This window comes from Amphibalanus amphitrite, unplaced genomic scaffold, assembly GCF_019059575.1.
Source record: "Amphibalanus amphitrite isolate SeventyFive unplaced genomic scaffold, NRLGWU_Aamphi_draft 000155F_arrow, whole genome shotgun sequence".
NCBI classification, from domain to species: Eukaryota; Metazoa; Arthropoda; class Thecostraca; order Balanomorpha; family Balanidae; genus Amphibalanus; species Amphibalanus amphitrite.
Window position 1 is genome coordinate 168,733 of NW_024881650.1, and position 23,661 is coordinate 192,393.

General features: G+C 51.8%; 1 protein-coding gene across 1 annotated transcript; it reads right to left on the reverse strand.

Moving 5' to 3' along the window:
• Positions 1-21,185: 21,185 nt before the first annotated feature.
• LOC122383128 (transcription factor AP-1-like) lies at positions 21,186-22,974 on the reverse strand. The gene has a single exon (XM_043369275.1). The coding sequence runs from the start codon at positions 22,776-22,778 to the stop codon at positions 21,966-21,968; it is 813 nt and encodes a 270-aa protein (XP_043225210.1). The 5' UTR covers positions 22,779-22,974; the 3' UTR covers positions 21,186-21,965.
• Positions 22,975-23,661: the final 687 nt, after the last annotated feature.

Below are 23,661 nucleotides of genomic sequence, written 5' to 3' on the forward strand. Positions count from 1 at the left end.
CACGGAAATGATGTACCAAACCCAGCGTTTGAAATTGTCGCGGATATGGAGCTCTCAAGCGATGACCTGATGCCAGGTCATAGAGGGTCACTCCCGAGCTGGGTCAGCTCCGGAGAGGCTGAGCAGTGAGCGGCACCTGATGTTAGAGGGGAGCAGTCGGGGGCACGGCACGGCTCACCTCGACTCAGCTGTTTGTGTTGGATGCAGTGTGGCGCGGTTCGGCGAACTGACTCGGGTGGGAGCTGGGAGCCGCCGGCCCCTCCTCTCCCGGGGTCAGGTCATCAAGTGGGGAGGGGCGGAGACAGGCCGACCAGTGAACTCGGCACAGCCGTTAGAAAGTCGCCCCCTCCAAACAACTCGACATCCTTATCCACGGTACAGACCTGAGTCGTGAGGAGGGCCGTGTGGTTGCCACCGCTGTCCAATCCTTCATCATCCATACCCATCGCTTATAAAATACAACATCCCAGTCCCATCCTCACCACTACCGTGGTCGGACGAGTGGGCGCGGTGCGGGGCAGCCTTGCAGTGCCGCCGGGGTCGTGGAGCGTTACGGGGCTTGGGCGGTCCGGTCGATCGACGATCACTTTGACATGTTTTGCAACATAAATATTTTTATTCCGTTCTTCTTGTTCCATTGTGTTTCATCATTATTATTGTTGCTAAATACGTTAAGTACTTCTTGTTTAGCAAGCGGCGCCATGATTTAAGTGCGTAGCACTTTTGCGCCAATTGCATACTTTATTTGTTATATTCATCTGTTTGTTATTGAATAAATGGTCTCTCTCTCTCTCTCTCTCTCTCTCTCTCTCTCTCTCTCTCTCTCTCTCTCTCTCTCTCTCTCTCTCTCTCTCTCTCTCTCTCTCTCTCTCTCCCTATAGGTACCCTCCGACCGACTGCGGTCGAACTCGCTGTGAACTCGGCGCCAGCCAGACCGACCCAAAGTCGCGCTCTGCAGCACTTCAAAGGACTCAACCTGAAATAAACTACTCCGATCGACACGGGGGAGAGGCTCTGGTGTGGTGCTGTTGGCAGTCACGGAACTTCAGACTGATTGCTGCAAAATACAGAACGGCTGGGCCCTAGATACGTATTTAGGTGAAAACGCCCGCGTGGTAGAAGTGCCGTTAGGTTTTCCATTTTCCATCATCCACGTATTTTTAATTAAATTTACACATACAATGCACCTGACCTCTCATACTGTTTACCATCCTGTGTTGACGTTATAAAAACGTTAAAGGAAGACTGCCACCTTCATGTATACGCGTTTTTCGGGCTTAGCCTAACCAAATAAAACACCGTTTAATTTACCCTAACGAAACTTAAGCTAACATTTTTGATCGTTTAATTGCAAGTTAGCCTAAATCTGGCTTATGCTGATATGAAGGGAATATGAAGGAGCCGTTGAAACAGAGCCAGAAAACTTCGCCACGGTTATCATGCGACCAGCTGAACTTTCCGCAGGTTGGGAGACACTGCTACGGAGTTGAAGAGGCTAGTCCACGGGCGTAAGTAATTCTTTTTTCCAATCAAAGGAAGGCGCTATACGGAGTATATCCCAGTGCGTCATTGTCAAGTGACTTACAACACCTTTATCCGGCCAGCTGTCTGCGAGGTGAAGTGGTTGGTTAGCGCACTCGCCCCGTGTTCAGAGGACCGAAGGTTCGAATCCCGCCGGCGGCTGAAATTTTTGGCGCGTTGTGGGTTTGTAGGCTGTAGGTTAAGTCAAGTTAGGTTAGGTTAGGTTGTTAGTTTTTGCTTGGTTTGGTTACAAAGAAGCATCTTCAGGTATAGTGCCTACCTTTGGTTGGAAAAAAGAAACACGCAGTCCATGGATGGCTCACGCCGCGCTACATTTATGAACAGGCATTAGTGACGCAGTTCCGAGTCCACGGGTCCGGCACTAACATCAAATTCGGTTGATACGTTCAGAGCATATTCCCAGGAATATTCACCGTGGACGGTAAATTTCCTGAAAATTGCCGATCGGAGTCGTTCCCGGATGTAATAGGTGTTCTCTATGTGATGCCACAATGCGTGCGTGGTCCTCGGCATCAGTATTTCGGCTCGTGGGTCGTTCACATAAATCTGAGCGAATGAGGATGGCTGGTCTCCGTTGGCTTCGAGTGATTCAAGTCGGTCCCGCAGTCCGCACCACATGTACACGGCACGTACCCGCCGGTGCCAGCAGGCTGTGGCACCCGTCACGGCTCACGCGCAGACATCGACGACAGGGCCAGCGCCGAGTTCAGACTTCAGATGCCTGGAAAACTGACGGAAGGTACGCGCTTCCACACCGTCGCCAGCCCAAAGATGGCGCAGCACAGGTGGCGGGGCCGGCACGGGGTCAAGGAGGACCTCCCCCACCCCACCCACCCCACAGCAGAAGGTGGCACGTTCACCCAACCACCGTAAGGCCGCACGCGCTACGCCAGCCTGCAGCCGCTCCCCTAGCATCATAGCATTAGTTTGCACTAGAACATACAGGGTGTAACGAAATTAACTATCCGGACATCTATTTTTTTTCGCCAGATCTGCTCGCACAGTTTCTTGTTTAATGTGGAAGCTGGAAAATTGGATGAATGCATATTATCACAGACGGTGTCTCGGTCCAAACTGTATTCGAGCCGGCCAGGTAGCCCCCGGGTCACAGAGACGCCACCACGGTTCACATACGAGTGTCATGAGCGCATGTCACGAGCGCAAGTACGCGTGCACAGGCGCGGCGGCCGCCAGCTCAGCTCCATGACACTCCTCCACCCCGAATACTTGCACAGCATGGACAAGCAAATAAATACGCACCTCACAGAACAAATAACAACTGAAACAAAACGCCTACTCATAGCTCGCCACGTATCGGTCTGGGGGCCGCAGGGTGGACCGGTCTCTCAGCCGGTACCGCGGCGCGCTGGGAGAGGGTGCGGACGGCGGGACGGTGGTCACACCCGGCGCGGGCACCGCTCCGGTCAGCCCTAGCGGCGCCGGAACAGGCGGCCGGCCAGGAGCAGGCGCTCGATCAGGAGCCGGCAGCCGGTCGGGAGTGGAGGCCAGTTGTCCGGGAACGGGAGCATGCCGTGCAGATGCAGCGGCGCTCTCCGTGACCGGATCAGGAGCAGGTATCGGTGTCACTCTGGAACGGAGAGGATCGTTAGCGACATGCGGAACAGCTGAATATCGCTCACGAACCTGGTCGGCGTGCCGCACAATCACCCTTCCGTCATTTAGCTCCACAGTGACCTTAACTCCCTCTACGAACACTACACGACCGGGCGCCCACCGACAACGCTCCAATCCCTGCAATCTATCGACAGCAGGCACATACACAGGGTCACCCGGGTTCAGACATCGTTCACGGGCATTTCGATCACGGTACGTCTTTTGAGCCTCCTGCTGTCTCCGTATACGCTCCTGCCTATCTGGTAGCACACCATCTAAATGAGTGCGTGGCACACGACCCAGAAATAATTCGGCGGGCGTGCATGAGGTCGTAGTATGCGGTGTTGTGCGGTACCTAAACAGAAATCGAGAGACCTTGGTCTCAATGGACCCCGAGATCTGTTTGTACAGCCCGTTTTTGAAGCTTTGCACGCTTCTTTCGGCTAAGCCGTTTGATTTGGGTGATAGGCTGGGTGTCGTTAAGTGCCTGATCCCATTTACACTGCAAAACGTTTTGAATTGCTGTGATACAAAACACTGGGCGTAGGTCACTAGCACTGTTGGCACTCCCCAGCACGCAAACGACGCTCGTAATTTTTCAATCGTGATCAGTGAGTCGGAGGAACGAGTTGGGTAGACGTCCATCCATTTGGAGTGGGCGTCGACTATCACCAGAAACATCTATCCGTTAGCCGAGCAATAGTCTACATGGACTCGCTGCCAGGTCGAGTCGGCCACTGCCAAGGATGCAGTGGAGCGTCAGGGGCCCTGCCCTTCAGTTCCTGACACTTCACACAACACTTCACGATATCACGAATGTCGTCATCGATTTTTGGCCACCAAACATACATTTTAGCCAACATTTTGGTTCTACACTCGCCAGCATGACCTTCATGTAATAACTTTAACATGGCACCCCGTCCCTGCGGCGGGACCACCACTCGTGACCCCCACAAAACACAGCCATCCTGCACACTCAGTTCACCTACACGGGACCTGTACGGCTGAAAATCAGGGCTGAGGGAAACACTATTGACATCCGGCCAGCCATCTCTGACATATCGATGTTCCGCTGACAACACGGGATCCAGAGCGGTCTACCGCTGTATCTGGGACACATTCACTGGGGAATGGGGATGAGTCGATGAACTCAAGTAAATGGACAGTCTCAGCCGGAATTGGAACGCTCGAACAAGCCTCCTCGCACGAAGGCAGCCTGCTAAGCGCGTCACAGTGGCCTTGCTTAGATCCTTGCCGGTACTCAGTAGGCCCCAAGCATCAGAGCCCAGCGGACCATCCTAGGTGACGCCATCACGGGCAAAGGTTTCTGCTCTCCTATGAGGCCTATGAGAGGCTTATGATCTGACTGTATAGTGAAAGTTCGCCCCGCTAGGTAATAGTGAAATTTCTTAACGCCGGTCACTACAGCTAATGCCTCTTTATCAGTCTGTGAGTATCTAGTTTCGGTGTCATTCAACGTGCGCGAATAGTAGGCCACAGGTCGCTCGCCCTGTGACGTCCGCTGACTCAACACACAGCCAATGCCGACCGGCCCCGCGTCACAGGCGAGAACCACCGGAAGGGCGGGATCAAAATGGGCTAGTACAGGAGGGCTAACTAGCATCTCTTTGGCTTTCCGAAAAGCAGACTTCTCTGCCTCAGCCCACTGCCAGGGCTGATCTGCCTTTAGAAGACGATAGAGCGGAGCCAAGACACTCGCCAGGTTCTCAAGGAATTTCCCATAGTAGTTGATTACTAGCCACTTACGCAGTTCCTTAGCATCCCGCGGTTCCGGGGCACGGACAATCGTGGCCGTTTTTTCGTCGGTGGTCTCCACACCACGGCTGCTTATCTTAAGCCCCAGATAGGTCACGCTGCTGACGCCGAAGCTACACTTGGCCTTGTTGACCCTAAAACCCACTTCCTCCAGCCGTCTAAGAACCTGCCGGAGGGCCTCGTCATGCGCAGCGGCATCGACACCCGCGACTACAATGTCGTCCAAGAAGACCCGAACACCAGAGATACCAGCCAGGACAGTTTCCAGCGTCCGCTGGAAGTTGGAACAGCGACACTGCACTCGAATAGGCGAAGGTCAACCGAAGGGGTCGAAGAAGACCCCTCGGGGTGTCTACCGTGAGATACTCGCGGGCCTTTTCATCTAGCGGAAGCTAATTATACGCGTTTTTCAAGTCGATCTTTGAAAATATGGTACATCCCGACAGTTTTGAGTACAGTTCCTCCACACGCGGCAAGGGATACTGCTCTGCCTTAGCAGCCCTGTTGACGGTCAAGCGGTAGTCCACACACCCGTATTGACTGACCCCCAGCCTTGGGGACAACCACCAAGGGAGCCACCCATTTGCTGTGCCGTACCTGTTCCCAGAGCCCGCCACGGATCTGGTCCTCCAGCTCGGCGTCCGCAGCTTCCCTGAAGGCCAGCGGTACGGTGCGAGGCTTGAAGAAACGAGGCTGGACGTCCGGGTCTACATCGATGCCGACTTCCCCGCCTCGATAGCAGCCCAGCTCCTCCTTGAAGACGTCAGCGAACTCGTCCAGGATGGGCTGCACACGGGTCTCCGCAGTCACTCAACAGATGGAGGGCCAGTCGAGCCTGATGTGTCCCAGCCAGTTCCTGCCGAACAGCCAGGGCCCGCCACCTTCGACTACGATGAGAGGTAGTCGCTGAGCCTGTCCGCCGTACTGAACGTTCACTGCAGCCTGCCCCATGACTGACAGCTGCTCACCGCTGTAGGTCTTCAGCTTCACCGAACACGGTTCCAGCTTCGGCCCTCCACAGGGCCAGAGCTGCCGAAACCCGGCGTCAGAGCAGACCGACAGAGTCGCCCCGGTGTCCAGCTCCATCTCGACCTTCTGACCGTCGAGCGCTACCGGCACCATCAGCGGCGGTCGCCTGACACCGAGGCCGGTCCGGAAGGTGAAAATGCTGTACACCTCCTCACCGTTCCCGGGACTAGAACTCCTCGGTTGCGTAGTGCCGTCCTCTCTGCTACCCTCCTGCGCGTCCGACCCTTGTAACGCGTCGCCATCAGCCGAGACATGGCGGAGGTGCTGCTGGTTCTTCCTGCAGGCAGCTCGGACGTGACCCCTGAGGCCACAGCTGTAGCACACCTTATCGATGAACGGGCACGTGTCCGGCTGATGATACCTCAGGCACCTGAAACAGCTCGCCGCCGTGCTGGCCCGGGCGTCGTCCTGTCATGCTGAGAGCGCAGCCGACCACCAGCTCTGGAGTCCGCTGCGCCGCCACCGCCGTCCCTGTAGCCGGCGGGAGCGCGGGCAGCACCGGCACCCCTAGAACTGCTACGCAGCCGCAGCGGACCCCGGGCACCAGTCAGCCGATGAACGAAGGCTCCATCTGCTCGCTGCTCAGCACCGCCGCTGAGCTCAGCCGCACTCGCTGCCGCCGACTCGTGTGCCTGGGCCAGCTGCTCCGCCGACTGGAGCGTCAGCCCCGGCTCACTGAGAAGCAAGGTTGCAGCAACTCGTTCCGTATGCCACAGACCAAACGGTCACGCAGCATTTCATTAAGGACATTAGGTGCGAACGAACAGTCTTTAGCCAGCTTACGAAGCCGCGATAGAAAATTAGCAACTGTCTCACCGTCATTCCTGAAGCACGAATGAAACCGGAATCTGGCCACTATTTCAGATTTATCCGGCTCGAAGTGACTTTGCAAAACGCTGACCAGCTGATCGTATGTTTTCTCACTTACAGTGGCTGGAGCAATAAGATCTTCCAGCAGACCGAACGTTTTTGCGCCGATCGCACAAAGCAGCACGGCCCGCTTCTTTGCTTCTTGATCACTCCCGATATCTTGTGCCACAAAGTACTGATTTGACCGCCGCGTATAACCACCGAAGCACTCAACGACCGCATCGAACTCGGGCGCCCTGCCCGCCATCGCCGCGTATTCGAGCCGGCCAGGTAGCCCCCGGGTCACAGAGGCAACGCCACCACGGTTCACATACGAGTGCCCCCAGCACGGATGTCACGAGCGCAAGTACGCGTGCACCGGCGCGGCGGCCGCCAGCTCAGCTCCATGAGACATATCTCTGGTATCTGCTCTCAACTCAGCAGTGACCTGACCTTGCGAAATGACTCTTGCTCTGAGTAAGAGTCGAGTCGCCAACGGTTTCATTTGATAGTTCTCGTTCAAGGAAGTGGAGAGAAGGGAGTACAGTCTCTCGTTTCGTAGTAAGGCTAAGTGTTGGTGGCATGGTGGCATGAGCCAGGAGCTGGTCTGTCAGCAGCTGGACATCAGCAGCAGCCAGTAGCACATCTGCCTGAGGCGTAACAGACTGGGACTTGGTGGCAGACTCAGTCCGGCCTCGATCGCAAAAGGCGCCCTTTGCCAAGTGGTGAGAAGAGTTGTCAAGATAGCGACAGGGAAACGCAAACAGACTCGAATTCTTACCAAGGCAGATAATAAGAGGTCCCACATCATGATTCACCATTACCCGCCCTTTAGCTTGGTTTTGCTGCCCTTCAAACTGAAAAAGACAATGAAATTGACGGGAAAACAACCAGTCCACCACCTTAGTCTTTACCGCAAAGCTCTATCTCCAACAGGAACGAAATGGCGCGGGGGGGGGGGTGGCAACCCCCCCCCATGTGCGTTCTAGGATGGGAAAATGGCATGTGCGGGCGAGGGTTAATCCCAGGGGCTTTCTCTGGCTAGTATGAATAGATCAGCCTCTCAGATAATTAATTTCAGGGTCTTCTCTTGGCTAGTATGCATAGGAAGGGCTCTGATACCCTGAATTTCAGGGACCTCCTCTACCTATTACGAATAGAAGGACCTCTCCAACCACCAGTCTCAGGTGCCTCCTCTGGCTAGTATAAATAGAAGGGCCTGTTAGACTATCAATCCCAGGGGCCTCCTCTGGTGAGTATAAACAGGAGAGCCTCTGAGACCAAAAATCTTAGGGGGCTCCTGTGGTCAGTATAAATAAAAGGGCCCCTCAGACCATCAGTCTCGGGGGCCTGCCTAGAACAATGTGGAGAGGGGCCTCCCCAGATTCACTAGGACCTCTCTGACCATCAGTCTCAGAGGCCTCTTCTGACTATTGAGGATAGAGGGACCTTCTCTGACTAGTGAGGGTAAAGGGCCTCCCAGACCGCCAGTGTCAGGGGCCTATTCTAACTAATGTAAATTGAGAGGCCTCCCAGACCACCAGTCTCAGGGACATCCTCTGACTAGTGTGGATAGACGGGCCTCTCAGACCGCCAGTGTCAGGGGCCTTCCCAGACCAGTTTGGATACTGGGGCCTCCGGCCTCCTCAGATTCACTAGCGCCTCTCAGGCCATCAGTCTCAGGGGCCTCCGCTGACGAGTATGGATAGAGGGCCTCCTTGGATCAACAAGGGTCCCTTGGAGTCCGTGCGTGGAGATACGTGGAACTTATTTTTACTGAGTTTGTTTATTCTGGAAGGTTACAACGTCCTCTCAACTCGAGACGAGAGGGTCCCAAGTAAAAAGTGTATGGGGGGGGGCGGCAAAACATATGGTTGGCCCCCAGGGCCCCCTCTAGCATGTTAACTTGGGGGCCGTGGCCCCTGCAAGTGATGCCGCTGGCCCCCAGTGGAGCTAAAATCGCGTCACTGGGGCGGGGGGGGGGGGGCAGGCAGTTAGCACTTTTAGTGGCAGGGGAGTTGTTGTTTTCATCCATCCCTCAGGTTTTTCGAGAATATCTTCGAAACGGCTAAAGATAGGATGCTGAAATTTTGTGACTTTTCTTAGAACTAAACTAGGCACATCATTTGAAATTTTCAAGTTGATACCCTGATCAGGGGCGGTTCCAGGGCATCGGAAGGTCCATTGGGAGGTCCTATTCACGAAGTGAGTCATTTGGGTGAAGATCACTATGCTGGTGCACTATAACTGTAGGTATTCATTCTGTGGGTGGATCAACATTATTTTCGGGTATTAGAGGTTCACAAGTGATCACAAGAGATGGATCATAGGCGGTTCCAGGAAAGCAGAAAGGGAAGTCGATTTCACCTCCCAACTTCGGTGCTCTGACGCCGCCTATGAATCGCCAATCTACTATTAGTCATTCTATCACATATTTTGTAACATCAAAAGACCATTGCAAATCCGTTTTGGTAATGGTATTAGGCCCGGTGGCCGCGCCGGGCCTGCGGGCTCGACCTTGACATCTCTAAACAGGACCTCGGGGAAGGGCAGGACACAGAGTCTGAGCCTTAAGGACAGGGCAGGCACTGGCCATGAGGCTAAGATAAGACACATTAGGCACGTGAGGACTGGGTAGGTTGCAGGGTCCGAGGGCAAGGCAAGGCGCGGGTCTGAGGCTGTCATTACACAGGGCTGGAAAGTAGTGCAAGATTCAGGGCCTTAGAACACCTGATGAACACCACACCTGATGGCAGGGCAACACACACACACACAGGATCTTAGAGCAGGGCAAGAAACAGTACCTAAGGGCAGAGCAAGATATAAGGACACAGGTAGGGCACAAGGCCTGAATGTATGACAAGACAGGGTATAGGGCCTGAGGGCAAGACAAGGCTCAGGGCATGAGGGCAGAACAAAGCACAGGTTGTGAGGACAGGTAAGGGCATGAGGACGGGAAACGGCACGGGACCTGAGGACGGGGGACACCACAAGGCCTGATAGCAGGGCAGGGCACAGCGCCTGAGAGCAGTGGGACACGAGACCTTAGGGAAATGCAGTGTGCAAGGCTTGAGGGCAGAGTAGGACACAGGGCTGATGGCATGGGACAGCACAAGGCCTGATGACAGGGTAGAGCACAGCAGCTTAGTGCGAGGGCGGGGTCTGAGGGCAAGACAATGCACAAGGCTTAAAGGGACTATCCCACCTTAAACATGGGATTTGAGTTGAGATAGCCAAGTTTGCGGCGAGGTTCAGAAACCACTATCTATCTAGGTTGCAACCCCCGCGGCCTCTTGGTGTTGAAGAAATTCGTTCCCTTCATTTGAAAATGGGCCTTGTACAAGGCCCTATCTTCAACATGGAGCGACCGTTAGTGTGACGTCACCTCGTTTAGTCATTCTGATTTAAATGGGTTTGTTCGTTGAAAAATCGCTTAAAACTTGGTCTGAACTTTGTTGTGGTGCCTACAGAGTAAAAAGAATCAGCTTTATGACAGTAATGTGGCCTGGGGAAGGAGGTAATTTTGGGCTGTGACGTCACATATTTGAAAGTTTGTGTTTGGAATATGGGAAGCCTAAGATGTTTAATGAAAAATAAATGCCAGAACCGTGTTCCTGGTCATCCAATCTATAAAGTCGGGCACAATTTAACTGGTTTAAACAACATTTTAGAAGGTGGGATAGTCCCTTTAATGGCAGAATACGACAGGGTCTGAGGGCAGGGCATGCACATGGGGCCTGAGGCAGGGCAAGGCATCAGGCTTGAGGAAGGACGCTGGGCCGGGGCATGAGGGCATGGGAAGGCACAAGACCTGATGGCAGGACAGGGCACAGCACCTGAGGGCAAGGCAGGACACGGGGTCTGATGGCAGGACAAGTGTACGAGGCTTGAGGGCAGAGAAGGGCACAGGGCCTCAAACTAGGGTAGGACAGGGCACGGGCGTAAAGATGGGAAGACAGCGCATACAACTTCAAGGCAGAGTACATAAGGTATCGGATTTGAGGGCAGGACAGGGCGGGGCACAGGGCCTGAAGGAAGGGCAGGGCAAGGTACAAGACGTAAGGACAGGACACTGGGCAGGGCACATACCCTAGGGGTATAGTAGGGGAGGATATAACAAGGTGTACGACTTCAGGATAGAGCAAGGCACAAGGAATGGAGAGGGTATGTTTGTGCTTAGGTACATAGTAAATCAGGGCACAAATCAATCGAAAAGCAACATCTGTTACACAGTAAAAGACCGAGGCATGTTACTTATTTTTGCTAGCACTTTTCCGCTGACACCCTGTCATTTCAGTGTGGGACGCAGTGGTTCAAATTTCGCGAGGGCTACGTCCCAAAGGCAGGGGGCTGCGTCCCCAAATGGGACGCAGTCAGTTTGTTAAAATATACCCTGAGTGTTTGAGAGAAATTGAACGTCGCGCTTATTGGGAGGTCGGATAGACCCACCCATGACCCTCAGTAAAAAAAAAACTCGTAAAAGGTGGCCGATCGCGGCGAAACTTTTCGCATTCACGAGCTAATCAAAATTACACACATCATGACAATTATATGACCCCGAACCCCATGACCCTTGACCTATGGCGTGTTTCTAGAGACCATGGCATGGCAGAATCGCGATTCTGCGTGTTAGCGCACATTATCGACGCGTTTTCAGAGTTCAGACTATTTGTGTCTTAAAAAAACGCGCAAACTTGTGGAATGATTGTAATACCATGCCTTATGGTAGGTGTCAGGGTCGCATTAGGGTCAGGTGGTCAAGGTTACTGAGCTTAGATGACCTTGCTTCACCTTTTCAAGTTTCAACATGTATTAGTGTCCTTTTTGCAGATGTCGAATTTAGGATCCATTTTCAAGAGAGGTTTTGGTGCCAAAAAATATGTTACGAAGCTTCCAATGTTACGAAGCTCCCTTTCAGTGGTGATTGACACCTACTTTGGCTACCTGGTATGACACCTAGGCTAGCTACTGGACACTGGTTGACCTGAGCTTACCTGACCAGACCTACCCCCAGGCCCCAAATGCTGACAGGGGATTCAGGTTCAGCGCAAAATTTTGAGCAAGATAGCATTAAAATTGGGAGGTTCGTATTTCCTTTGTATTTCATTTTTGTAACCACCTGGTCGGGCAATGTGAAAGGGTTACAAATAAATATCAAAGCATGGATAAGATAGGCTACTATTTTTATTTTTCTTAGTTAAGAAAAGATAATCGTGTCAGGGCTATGACTAAAAATAAGTGGCCTAAATCCGATGAGAAAACAGGATTTGAGGGAACCCTAGGTTTGGCTCCTTGAGCCTCTGCCCCCCCCCCCCCCCCTCCAGCGAAAATCCCTTACAGGAGGCCCTGAAGCCCCCGGCCCCCCACCTCAAAAAGTAGGTGGGCACTTGCCCACCTGGCCCTCCTTTTCCTACGCCTATGCAATTTTGTTAATAGCCATACTATCAAAAATAAAACACAAACTAATGTTTGTGGAATCAATAGTTTGATTCTGACACCAGATTGCCTCCATAATAAAAATCAATTTCCTGATTGTCTTTTAGCATGCTTTGCATAAAAAACAGTCATTATTTTGGCTGTATTTTTTGTGTGTGGTTAGCTTCATCATTTTTCTTTGCCACCTGCTAGCAGCACTGCCAATCAGTGTTTTACAAGAAGCATGCCAATTGGGGAAACTATGAGGCAGAAATAAAAACATTGATCGATCAATAAATGGATCTTGTACCTATAACCATATATGGGCATAAATGCAGTCCCCGCTATGACGGGGTGCATTCAGTGTAACGGGACAATACTTGCGGTATTGAGTACACCCACTGAAGAGAAAAAGCTTCCATTACCAAAGGAATGATAGTTAACGAGTAATACTTGACGAAAGTACGCACATTCACCCGAAAATGACGATGTTTTTTGCAGGTTCTGGGCGTCCGCTTTGGCAGACAATCAGCTGGCCATTCCATAAATGGATCGGCACTATGAAAAAAGTTTAGAAATTTATTTCTAAAACAATAAATACAAAATAGTAACTATTGAATAATAATTAATTTTGCTATAATTAACAATATTGTAAACAAATTAATACAAATAATAACTATTTACCATCTCTTAATTACTCACTTTCTGGCACGTTTCTGTCGATCAGCAATTGCCGTCAAACGTCGGTTGGCCTTGAGTCACAACTTACTTCATTAGGACCGCCAGCTAATTGTGCGCTGAGTGAGTACAGGCCTTGTGTGAATTACAACTTGCTAATGTCTTATTTTTTCATTTGAAAGCTAGGATGCACAAAATCACATCCATTTTTTTCGTTACATGGTCATGGCCCTGCCCACTTCAACCTTTCATTGGTCGATCAATATTTGGATTTGAGTCTCGTCCTTTACCCAACTGATGCACATCCTAACAGAACAGCTTCCAAGTTCCAACAAAGTATGGTTAGTTTTACAATTGTAAGAATGCCCTGCTCCTTCATTTCAAAATGAAAAGTGATGTAACCATTAACAACACATGAGCCTATAGTATCCGCCATCTTCACACAACTATATAGCCGTCAAGATAAAGCAAAAAGGGATACCGGTATGGACTCTAGTCATGTCATGGCAGGCACAAGCTAGCTACAGGCAGTTTTTGCAAGAAGGTAGGTGGAAAAACAAAACAAAACAAGGAGACAAGTGACAACAATATGGTTCGGTGGAGTTCATCTGGCTGTTTACTTAACCTGATCTATCATATATTAGGGAGAACAATATTTAGCTTACCTGTTGTAGACACACAACGACCACCATCCTTGAAACTGCACGTGCAACAACAATAACGCTCAAAGATATTCCGGCGTGCAAACAGCTGCGCCGAAATTGTAGCTCAGTCGTGCTTCCAAATCGACGTGGCACATCGCTGCCAGATCTTTTACTGGACGAGGAAGGCCTTTGAGTATGAAGCAAACTCTGGTGGATAAAATATGAACTAACAGAATCGTTTAATTGGCCGGGTTAGGGTAAATCTGGTTTAGGCTAACGTGCTCCAAAGTTAGTATAAACTCGGATCTGGGCTGTTCCTATCAAAATACACTAGTTTTAATTTATGCTATCCAAAAAGTTAGGGTAAATTAAAATAAATTGAAAATCGGGTTTAGGCTAACGAAAAGTTAGCCTAAACCCGTTTCACAAAAGCAAAAAATTTTCTCAGATCGGCCTATGATTTATTCCCTGGACAAAACAAAATTTTAGAATTCACCTGACAAAGTATCATCACGTGAATCGCGAAAAAAAATTGTCGATTATCATACAATTATCAATCGGTTAATGTCTAGCGACAATGTTTACACATCACTAGACTTCAAGGTCATAAGATTATTACATTTTATTTGAAAAAGTAAGGTATTTCATGATTTACTAATATATGATTTCATAAGAAATTGGCCATGTTTAATTTATTTTGCATTTAAGTTCGTAAAACATTTAAAAATCATGGCTCATTTGGAATGGGGTCTGGCCCATGTTAAACCCCATTTCCCACACTTTTTGGAAAAAAATGAACTACTGAATATATAAGTTTAACTTTTATTTTGACACTCCAAAATTCTTCTCTGATCTCGAAACAATCAAAGTTTTGACATATATTTACCAAAAGATAAGAAAATTCATGTTTCAAAGTTATCGATAAACAGTAGAGATGTCGGTTTTCTTGGACTAAAAAAATGGCATCAAACTGAACTTTGGTCTCCGATTTCTCGCAAACGGGTTCGAATTTCGGAAAACCGACTTCAGTCTGGGACATAGGTGGCTCAGCTCTAGTGAAAACCGTTTTGTGGAAAAAAGGTGGCAGTCTACCTTTAACACTGCATAGACGTTATAACCGTCTATGCAGTATCAGACGTATTTGTATTGTGAAGAATATACGGTCGGTGGTCGGGCCTTTCCGGTTAAATTGGCAGTTCGCCATACCGCCCTTCGGGACATATGTATTTATAAGGCAACAACGATAAGCAGCGTCCATGGCACGGCATGCTGGGCCCTCGCAGCACTAATGATAAGGAAAATAAATTCACCTTCAACTTGTTTACGTGCTGAGGTTTCTGCGGGAGTTCCCCAAACTTCAGGTGTTTGCATTTTGCAAACCAGTGAACTAGTTCATGAACTTGTTAGTTCATCTTCATCACGTTAGGAATCCAGCAGTCCTGACCCTCTCGAGGCCCACTGAATGTCATGCATGCGAGCATGTGGGTCATGTGTCAATGAGGTTTCGAGTTCAACACACGGGGAATCCCCTCTCCTTTCCCTGCGCCGGAGGACAGTCTGCAACCTGCAGGACTCGCTCCCCGGCCGACCGCCGCGCGAGGATACGTAGCTGGGCGCTGCGGGGCCGCAGCCTGCCCCCCCCCCCCCCCTGCGGCGGCGGCCCCACCTCCAGATGCCCTCTGGTGCCCTCTGGCGAGCAGCCAGCGGCGGCGCAGTCCCCCTCTCCCTCCCCCTCCCGCTCCCCTCAGCCCGAGCTGCCGAGTTCTGCCGTCCCGGGACATGGAAACCAGTGGTGTGGACTGTAAATATTCCTCAACCTCCATCGACAATCGCTTTTTTAGCACCAGATAGGAGCACTGGCACCCAAGCTTGGTTTACTCTTGTTTTACTCTTGAACAGTGAACCAGCCTCAGTGCAATGTCCCCGTTTCTGCTCTGAACCAGCTCGCTGATCGGTTGCTCCCCCCCCCCTCCCCTCCGCCGACGGCGCCTGTCGGGACAGGCCGTGGCCTGTTGAGCCTGCCCGGGGGCTGTACCGCCGACTCCGGCAATATTTCGCCACCCTACTACGCCAGGGAGGTCCCGCTACAGTGCCGGTCGGCGACACCGCCCCTGTCCTCGGCGCCGGGAATTCACAGGGCGTAATAGTGCTAATGCAACGAAGACTCGAAAACGAATTGAGGACTTTTGCTTTGGGCCACCAAGGTTTTCAAGGCCTCAACCTAACGGCCTTATGGCCTAACAATGCAATTTAAAAAATACACGTCCGTGTCGGTAAAAAGGAAAAAACTAAAGCCCTTCCACTGTGATGTCATGTCACTAGAATTGTTAACAATTCAGAAGCGTTTTTCTGCATAATTTGATGTCTGAGTTGCACTGAGTCCATCTCGTTCCTTGTTGACTGAGGAGGTGAGGTTTCTCACACAAATCAGGATCATTTAATCGAAAAGGTCACGCACGTGTTGATCACAATTCACACCTGGGCAGCCGATCACCAGCGGTGGTTAGTTCTGTTGCTCGCCTGTTCTGCGCCCGACGCGCAGTGCGCTTTGTATGTGTGTCCCGCACCGCCGCTGTGACCTTGACAGTCGGTGACGTCACGACTGGCGCAAGGGGGGGTCCGGGGGGCGACCTTTGGCCAGCACGGGCGGGCTGCGGGGCGCCGTTCTGCACCGGCCCGGCAGGGCCAGAGACTCTGCTACTGAAATCTGTTTGGGTAAGTTACAAATGTGAATGGATGCGTGCTTCAAGAAGAGCGACGAGGATAACAGCGTGATTGTTCCACAAGCTTAAAGGGACCCTCCCACCTTCAAAAAAGTTAATGAATTGGCATGAAAGTGATGTCGCTCGGTTCAGAAAGAGCAAAAACGAATATCTACCAAATTTCATCGAAAAATATTCACCGGTTTTCAAGATATTAGACTTTTACTTTTGTTTACTTTTTGGGATCTCCGCTGTTCCTAGCGACTTTATTTGAAAGTGCGGCATTTGTTGCGCGCAAAGCAGCATATTCCACCGCGTGCTACAAAACGTTTTAGTCAAACATTTAACGGACGTTCGAAAGCCTGATGACGTCATCAGATTCCCGTAATGGTTAAGAGATAGGGACCACGCTGGTCCCACCCTGCAAGTAAAAGGAAGAAATTTCTTGAACACCATAAAGCTGCGGGGGTTGCGACCAGGATAAATGGTGGTTTCTGAGCCTGGCCGCAAACTTGGCTATCTCAACTTAAAACTAATGTTAAGGTGGGAGGGTCCCTTTAAACTGATATACATGTGACAAGCAATCCCGAGGAGGGCAAACAGATAGAGAAAAACCTGTGAGTGCTACGAGAGGGTTCTGGATGGCAGAGGCAAATGGCTGCTACAGTTAACTGCATAATGTAACCTTTGTACCCCGACAGCCACAGGTGCCTTGCGTTATATAAGAATTGCAATTTAACCTTTGCACAAATGTGTTTTACGTAACTTGCATTGGATGGAAGAGATACGAATACTGCTCGATATAAAATCGCTAACACCAACTTGAAGTTTTTGTTGGTAGATATCGGAAACAGTGCATATGTTTCCTTCGTCAGCCTAGGAAAGATGAATGTGAAAAAACTGTTGTGTGAATTATTTTTATATAAAACATGAACCCTTCCCTGCTCGATAATAGCCGTTTTTACGACGGGCCATCCGGCGAGTGCACCTAATTTGACCAAATCTGCACCTAATCTCTTTTACAGCAAATACCTTTATTTTATGAATTTAGGTAGTGTTTTAATCGATGATACTCTCTAATAATATGACAAAGCAGGGATATAAGCAATTAGTGCAGCCCTAGCTGATAGCTGCTAAGAGACACACTGAACCTAATTTGACCAAATCTGCACCTAATCTGCACCAAATGTGCACCAAATGTGTACCAGATGGCCGTCGTGAAAACAGCTATTATGTGCAGATTTGGTCAAATTAGGTTCAGTGTATCTCTTAGTAGCCATCAGTTAGGTTTGCAATAATTGTTTATATGCCTGCTTTGTCATATTATCAGAGAGTATCATCGATTAGAACACTGAAATAAGTTCATAAAATGAAGACATTTGCTGTAAAAGAGATTAGGTGCAGATTTGGTCAAATTAGATGCATTCGCCGGCTAGCCCGTCGTGAAAACGGCTAATAGCCCATACGACTCGTAAATACCTAGGTAGTTAGCTATACTCAGAGACGTATATGCTGGTGTTTTGTAAAATGTCTTTTTGTGGTGCACTCTTAGTATGGTACTGATGTTTAACTCTTCAGGTTGACTTCTGGAAAATGTCCTTGGCTTTGGCCGTCCTCACTGAAAAAGCATATGCGCTGCCAAGCATGCAGTTATTCGGTGCGCACTGCGCAGCCCATGCTTAGTGGGGCCGGCTTACTGTCTGGCGATAGCGTAAGCAATTAATAATTATCGCAAGGACAGCGCCACTTGGCTTCTTTGAGTGATCAGCAGCTTGTGACGAAAATATGACGGCATCATGGACAACATCATTAGAGGCCGACTGATGTGTCGTCTGCCGAGTTTCACCTATGTAGTGACTAAACCACCTGAGCTCGCCGACTTTGATCAGTGGCGTGCAATGTCAGCACCTGATCTGGAACTGGCCGCGGGTTTCCGGCCGGTACCTACCAAACAAAAGGCGAACAAAACACTGATTCTTCTTTCCTCATTTCTGGGCACCTGGCGGGGACGACCTTGCGCCATTGTTCTCGCCAATTAACATGTCAATCGCTTTGTTCTATTATTTGTGTCCGCTACCCACAGTGTAATTTTTTTCACAAAGCAGCTCGTCTGCCGCGTGTAGAACTGGTTAAATGGAATCGCCTGTTGCTTTGGCACTGCTACAGTCATGTAAATAGAATACGGTGATCAAACGCAAGGTCAAGGGGCTTAGTTTATTGTTTTCTAGTCTCAAATTAGGTTACACAGCAGTTAGAAACTATTGTGTTGTCTAGCTCGGTTTCAAAATATGTGGTAATTCATAATTTCATGGCGAATCGCTTACACTGAAAAAAATAATGACACCTAAAAGGGGTGTTTTTTGAAGCGTACAAAAAATTTTCTTGACTGCGGATTTATTGCTATAGCAATAAATCCGCAGTCAAGAAAATGTAGCTTTCAAAATTTAAAAGAAGACAAAATTTGCGAATGCTTCTAGTGCAATTGTGAAATAAGGTGGGAATATTACCTAGGAATACTTACAAAGCAAAGGCCGAAGGGGCCAGGTAACGAATGGGGTGAAGTCGCCGTTTGTGTATTATTTTATAGGATACGAGTTATGTAAGTACAATTACAAACTTAGCATGCTACATAGCTATATTTACAAATCGTCACGGCTGATCGATCCTTCCCACTCACACTCAGACTCACACACAAAAGTAAAACCGCCTAATTCAAGGAGCAAAAGCTCAACGGAAGGAGGTTTAGTGGTTTCCATAGACTGATGTAGTTTGAGCTTTTCGCAGGCGTGTCTTTAAAAGGTTTCCCGGAGGGCGTCACAGCGCGCGGCGTTGTCGGTTGGCTGTCTGCGGCGAAGTTTGGTCGTCAGTGGAGTCGCCCCAGTTTGGGCCGGAACTGGCCGCCCCCCTGTCCCCCCCCCCCCCCCACAGTACCGGTGGGGAGCGGTGACGCGTGCCCACAAAGGCAGGGCGAGCTGCGGCGCGGCGAGCTGCAGAAACCGTGCCAGGGTCGCGGGCCTCGCTGGCCGAGGGCGGACAGTGCAGTGTGCCGGGGCTGGGACGGAGGGCCAGTGCCGGGTCCAGGTCCCTGGGAGAGCTGGACGCGAGGGCGAGACCCGGGTCCCGGCCTGAAGCTCTGGGACCTGAACACGGTTTGGGAAATGGTTTGAATTCAGTGATCGTCTCTGAAAAATAGGTGTGATGAAATTAATAAGATGCATCAAGAGATAACGATGTGATTAAAAAAGTAAACGGCAAGGATTTTGAAAGTGACCTGCAAGTTCTACCATCGGTAACCTATTAGAGCGAAGGGGTCAATTGAATGTTTTTCTTCATTGGATGACAATTGCTAGGGAGTGGCGGGAACTGAAGGGTCGATTTATCCTCCTTCAGAACGTCTGGTGCTGTTCAAAGGGAATTTATGATCGGGTTAGTTGACGGGTTAGTTGATGACTGAAAACCGATGTAGTGTAAGGCACTTCCTTAACTATGACTAAAAATAAGGGCTATCAGGTATCATCTATAGGGATATACAGAAGACTCTGGAGTGCCAGAAGACTCCCAGTAGTCAGTAGGTACGCTGTCGTGCCTTCAGAAATTGTTGTGGTTGACAGCATACACCATCATCGCCATGTTTTCAATTATCTCTGATTACACCTAATCAGAAGACGGTAGAGAGACTCCACACATTCTGAGCCAGACGCAGACGGTGACCTCAGCAGCTCCCGCCCTGCAGTAGTCTGACGAACACCCGCATACATTAACCACTGCGCGTTGTCGGTGTGTTCATTCCAGTGTTGTCATCATGCGTGCAGAGTGCGCCACTGAGTTTATTTGCTCTGCGCCCCCGTGAATAGGCCTCCCCGCCGAGTGACGGCGGGGAGGCTGCCGCAGCGCCCTGCAGGCTGTGCAGGCTGCTCCGAGCAGAGCAACTAGACACACCATTGCGTCACAGACAATCGCGCGACGTCCGTCCGTCCGTCTCCCGGAGGGTGCTGCAGCCGGCGCGGCGGCCCGGGCGGATCGGCCGACCGGCCCTCCTTCGATAACATCCGGCTATACGGTCTCCTTCTTCGCCCGCAGCGTGGAGAGCAGAGCAACAGCTGCCGGGCTTAATAATATGTAAAATGTATGCAAATAGCCACTTACTATTGGTTATCGCTAGGCTATGGGCTTCAGCTATGGGCAATGAAAATCATAACGGATACCAATGACTGAAAAGACATTGAGTGAAAATATAAAGCTGAGCCATAGACCTCCGTATGACCTCTGTATGAGCTCTGACCGATTAACTGCCCTCAATTTTGCGACCGATTCTCCCCCCCTCCCCCTCCCCGATTAAGACTCGCCGACGAAGTTTTTTTTAAATACAATTCGAAAGCTCCGAGCCGAACGATTTCTTGTGGAGTCAAGCCATATTTACTTATTACACCCTGACCTACCTATGTATGTATGGCTGAGTGTTAGTCTATGTCATATGGCAGCCGCATTTAGTACTCTACCACCTGAAGTAGCTAAGCTGACGCTGGTCACTCTGCGACCTGCCTTCGATGTTGTATCGGATCGTGCGACTCGGCGAGTCTTGTCGGCTGACAGGACCGAGCTGCCGGCATCCCACCCGTCAATATCACGCCGGGCACCGTGCAGCATTCGTCTCAAAATCATCTATGCTGTCAAAAGTCACACCTACCCCAAACATGGGCCGAGTTTTCACGATGCATAACGTCTTCAATTGTATGTGTATTGTGTATTGTTGTGTAGTTGTTATTTATGTCCTACTGCCTTCGATCAGACGGCAAAGCACTAATCCGAATAGGCGGAACGGTTTGCTGATGCAATCTCTCCCTCTCCTGCATGTCAAAAACAGCCCATCATATTGTTCTTGTCGCCGTGTTTCTCATTCGTCTTCCTCCCGATCAGAATCCAGTAAACAACGTCGTCATTTATAACTTTCTGTATATCGTACATGTTCATCAAAAGACATACAAAACCGTGGAAGCATATGTCGCCCCCAAAACTCGGGCACATCAATATCACGGTTCAAACAAAACACTCGACGATAGCGCCCGTACGTGACGCCGGACAAAATCATAAAACTTTAACTTACCTACGACGGTAAACAAGCAAACATGAACGCACCAAAATTCACTCTCTTAGATCAATAGCTAAGGCATCATTGCGTTGTACGATCATCCAGCGGCCAGTCGCTGCTTTGGTGACATCCCCGCGAGCTCCGTCCAGTCGTCACAAAACAAAGACTAGAGTCGGCCGGCCGCCCGCTCGCTGGCCCGGGCCCGTGGCGAAGTTGGCCGCCGGCCGGCCGACTCGCGGGTTCCAGGAACCATCGTCGGTCGGTCGGACGGCCGCTGTTGCCAGCCAGGCACGGTGTGGCGGACACCGACGAGCGGCTCGGACTGGGACGTGCTCTCCCCAACGGGCAACGACAACAGCTTCTCGATGAGGCGGCGACAGTTACAGAGGCACGGCCGGCGCTGCAGGCCGGCCGGCCACGCAAGCATGGAATGATGATCGCACAGGCGCACGCACAGCGGCACAGGTCTGGCACGCAGCACACATGACTAGCGGTTCGCGGTCTCTGTCGTCCTTAGAGGAGGCACGGCTGGCTGGCGCGGGACGAGCCGATCACAGCGCGGCAATCACTCGCGGCCTATCACAGGCGAGGCGGGCGGCGCCCTCTCCGTCCGCGGCGGCGACGTCGTCAGTGCGGCTGCAGGATCTGGCAGCCGTTCTGCGTGTGCTGCTGCACCTCCTTCTTCAGCGCCATCACCTGCTCGCGCAGCCGGCCGGCCACCGCCGCCAGCTCGCTGTTCTCACTCTTGATCTGACGCACGCGCTCCTCGAGCCGCGCGATCCGCTCCAGCTTCCTCTTGCGGCACTTGGTGGCGGCTATCCGGTTGCGCAGCCTCTTGCGCTCGAGTTTGATGCGCTCCTGCTCGGCCATGTCGACGGGGCTGGGCGGCTGCGGGCTGCTGGAGGCGTGCGACGACACGGACGGCACCGTCTGGGGCTCCTCCTTGATCTGCACGCCGGCCGGCAGGCCGTAGTACTGGCCGGGCAGCGAGCACGGCGCCGTGCTCACCGCCGCCGCCGCCGCCGCCCCGTGACTCGACTCCAGCGTGGTGTAGACGGGCGAGGCGTCGGCGCCGTACTGCCCGGCGTCCAGCTGCTCCTGCTGCTTCAGGTGGTGCAGCGCGTCCACGAAGCCGCGCGCGTAGTTCTCCTGCTCCTCGGTGGGCGGGCGCGCGATGCTGGTGAACACGCTGCTCAGCGCCGCGTTACCCGGTGTCGGCGTGGTGGCCAGGCCGTGCTGCGTGATGAACCGCTCCAGCTCGGGCGAGGCCAGCTTCAGCATATTGACGTCGGGCGAGGTGAGCAGCGGGTCGGTGCGCTGGCGCTTCCCGGGCCGCGCGTCGGCCAGGTCGAGCGTCATGCGCTTCTTCAGCTGCTGCACGTCCATCTGGGGCGGGTGGTAGACCGAGTAGTCCTGGTCCCCATACAGCGAGGTTTCCATCGCAGGGCGAGCCGGCCGCAGCACAATCGTGGCGTTGTTTGAGAAGTAGCTGCTGCTGCGCACGTCCTCCCTCGGCTCGGTCCGGAGCGCGACTGACTGCTGGCTCCGTCGGTGTCTGGTATACACACCTCCCACGTTCACTGAGCGCTCCAACCGCCGTCCGCCGCGCGCCACTATACCCCTCTGACTCACCCGGCCGCCGCTTGGCGCGCTTTATACAAGTGATGTAATCCGACCAAAAATAGCCGGATTCGTCATCGTTCGGCGATGCCATTGGTCGGCGGTGAGGCGATCCGTGACGTCACCGACCGCGCGAACGGCTGGCTAACGGGCATGTGACGTCACACATAGTGTACCTTGGTGGTGCAAGACCGCACCCTGGGGAACGTCCAATGTTCCTGCACCGACAAGACAGCGAAAATACGGCGTGTCCTCTGAACCTGAGCACTGATTTCATCAATATGCATCAGTCACGGTAGGTACATTATATGTCTGGCCACCGTTAGGAGTGGACGGGACAGAGCCGACGTATCCGTCCCCCCGTGGGCCGTGCGGGGTCACGGAGCGGCACCTCCACGCGCCGCTTTCGTCGGTGGCGGTTCGTGGAACGGCCGGGGCCGGCGCCGGGTACCGGGTGCCGCGAATCGGCGCCACCGGACGCGCCGCCGGCGTATATCGTGCGCCGAAAGAAAGCAAACGGAGGCGCATCCGGTCAGCCCCAGTCCACCGGAACTGGGCGGGGGGGGGGGGACGGGAAGTGGCCCCTCGGCAGATAGCGGTCAGTGGCGGACAGACCACCCCGCACAACCGCAGCGCTGACCTCATGGGACCACAGACCACAGTGCAGTCCGGCCCACATTATACAAACACAATAACAATGTCT

Bases quoted from the DNA above. Each gene is read 5' to 3' on its own strand.
- LOC122383128 (XM_043369275.1), bottom strand. From the start codon at position 22,778: ATGGAAACCTCGCTGTATGGGGACCAGGACTACTCGGTCTACCACCCG.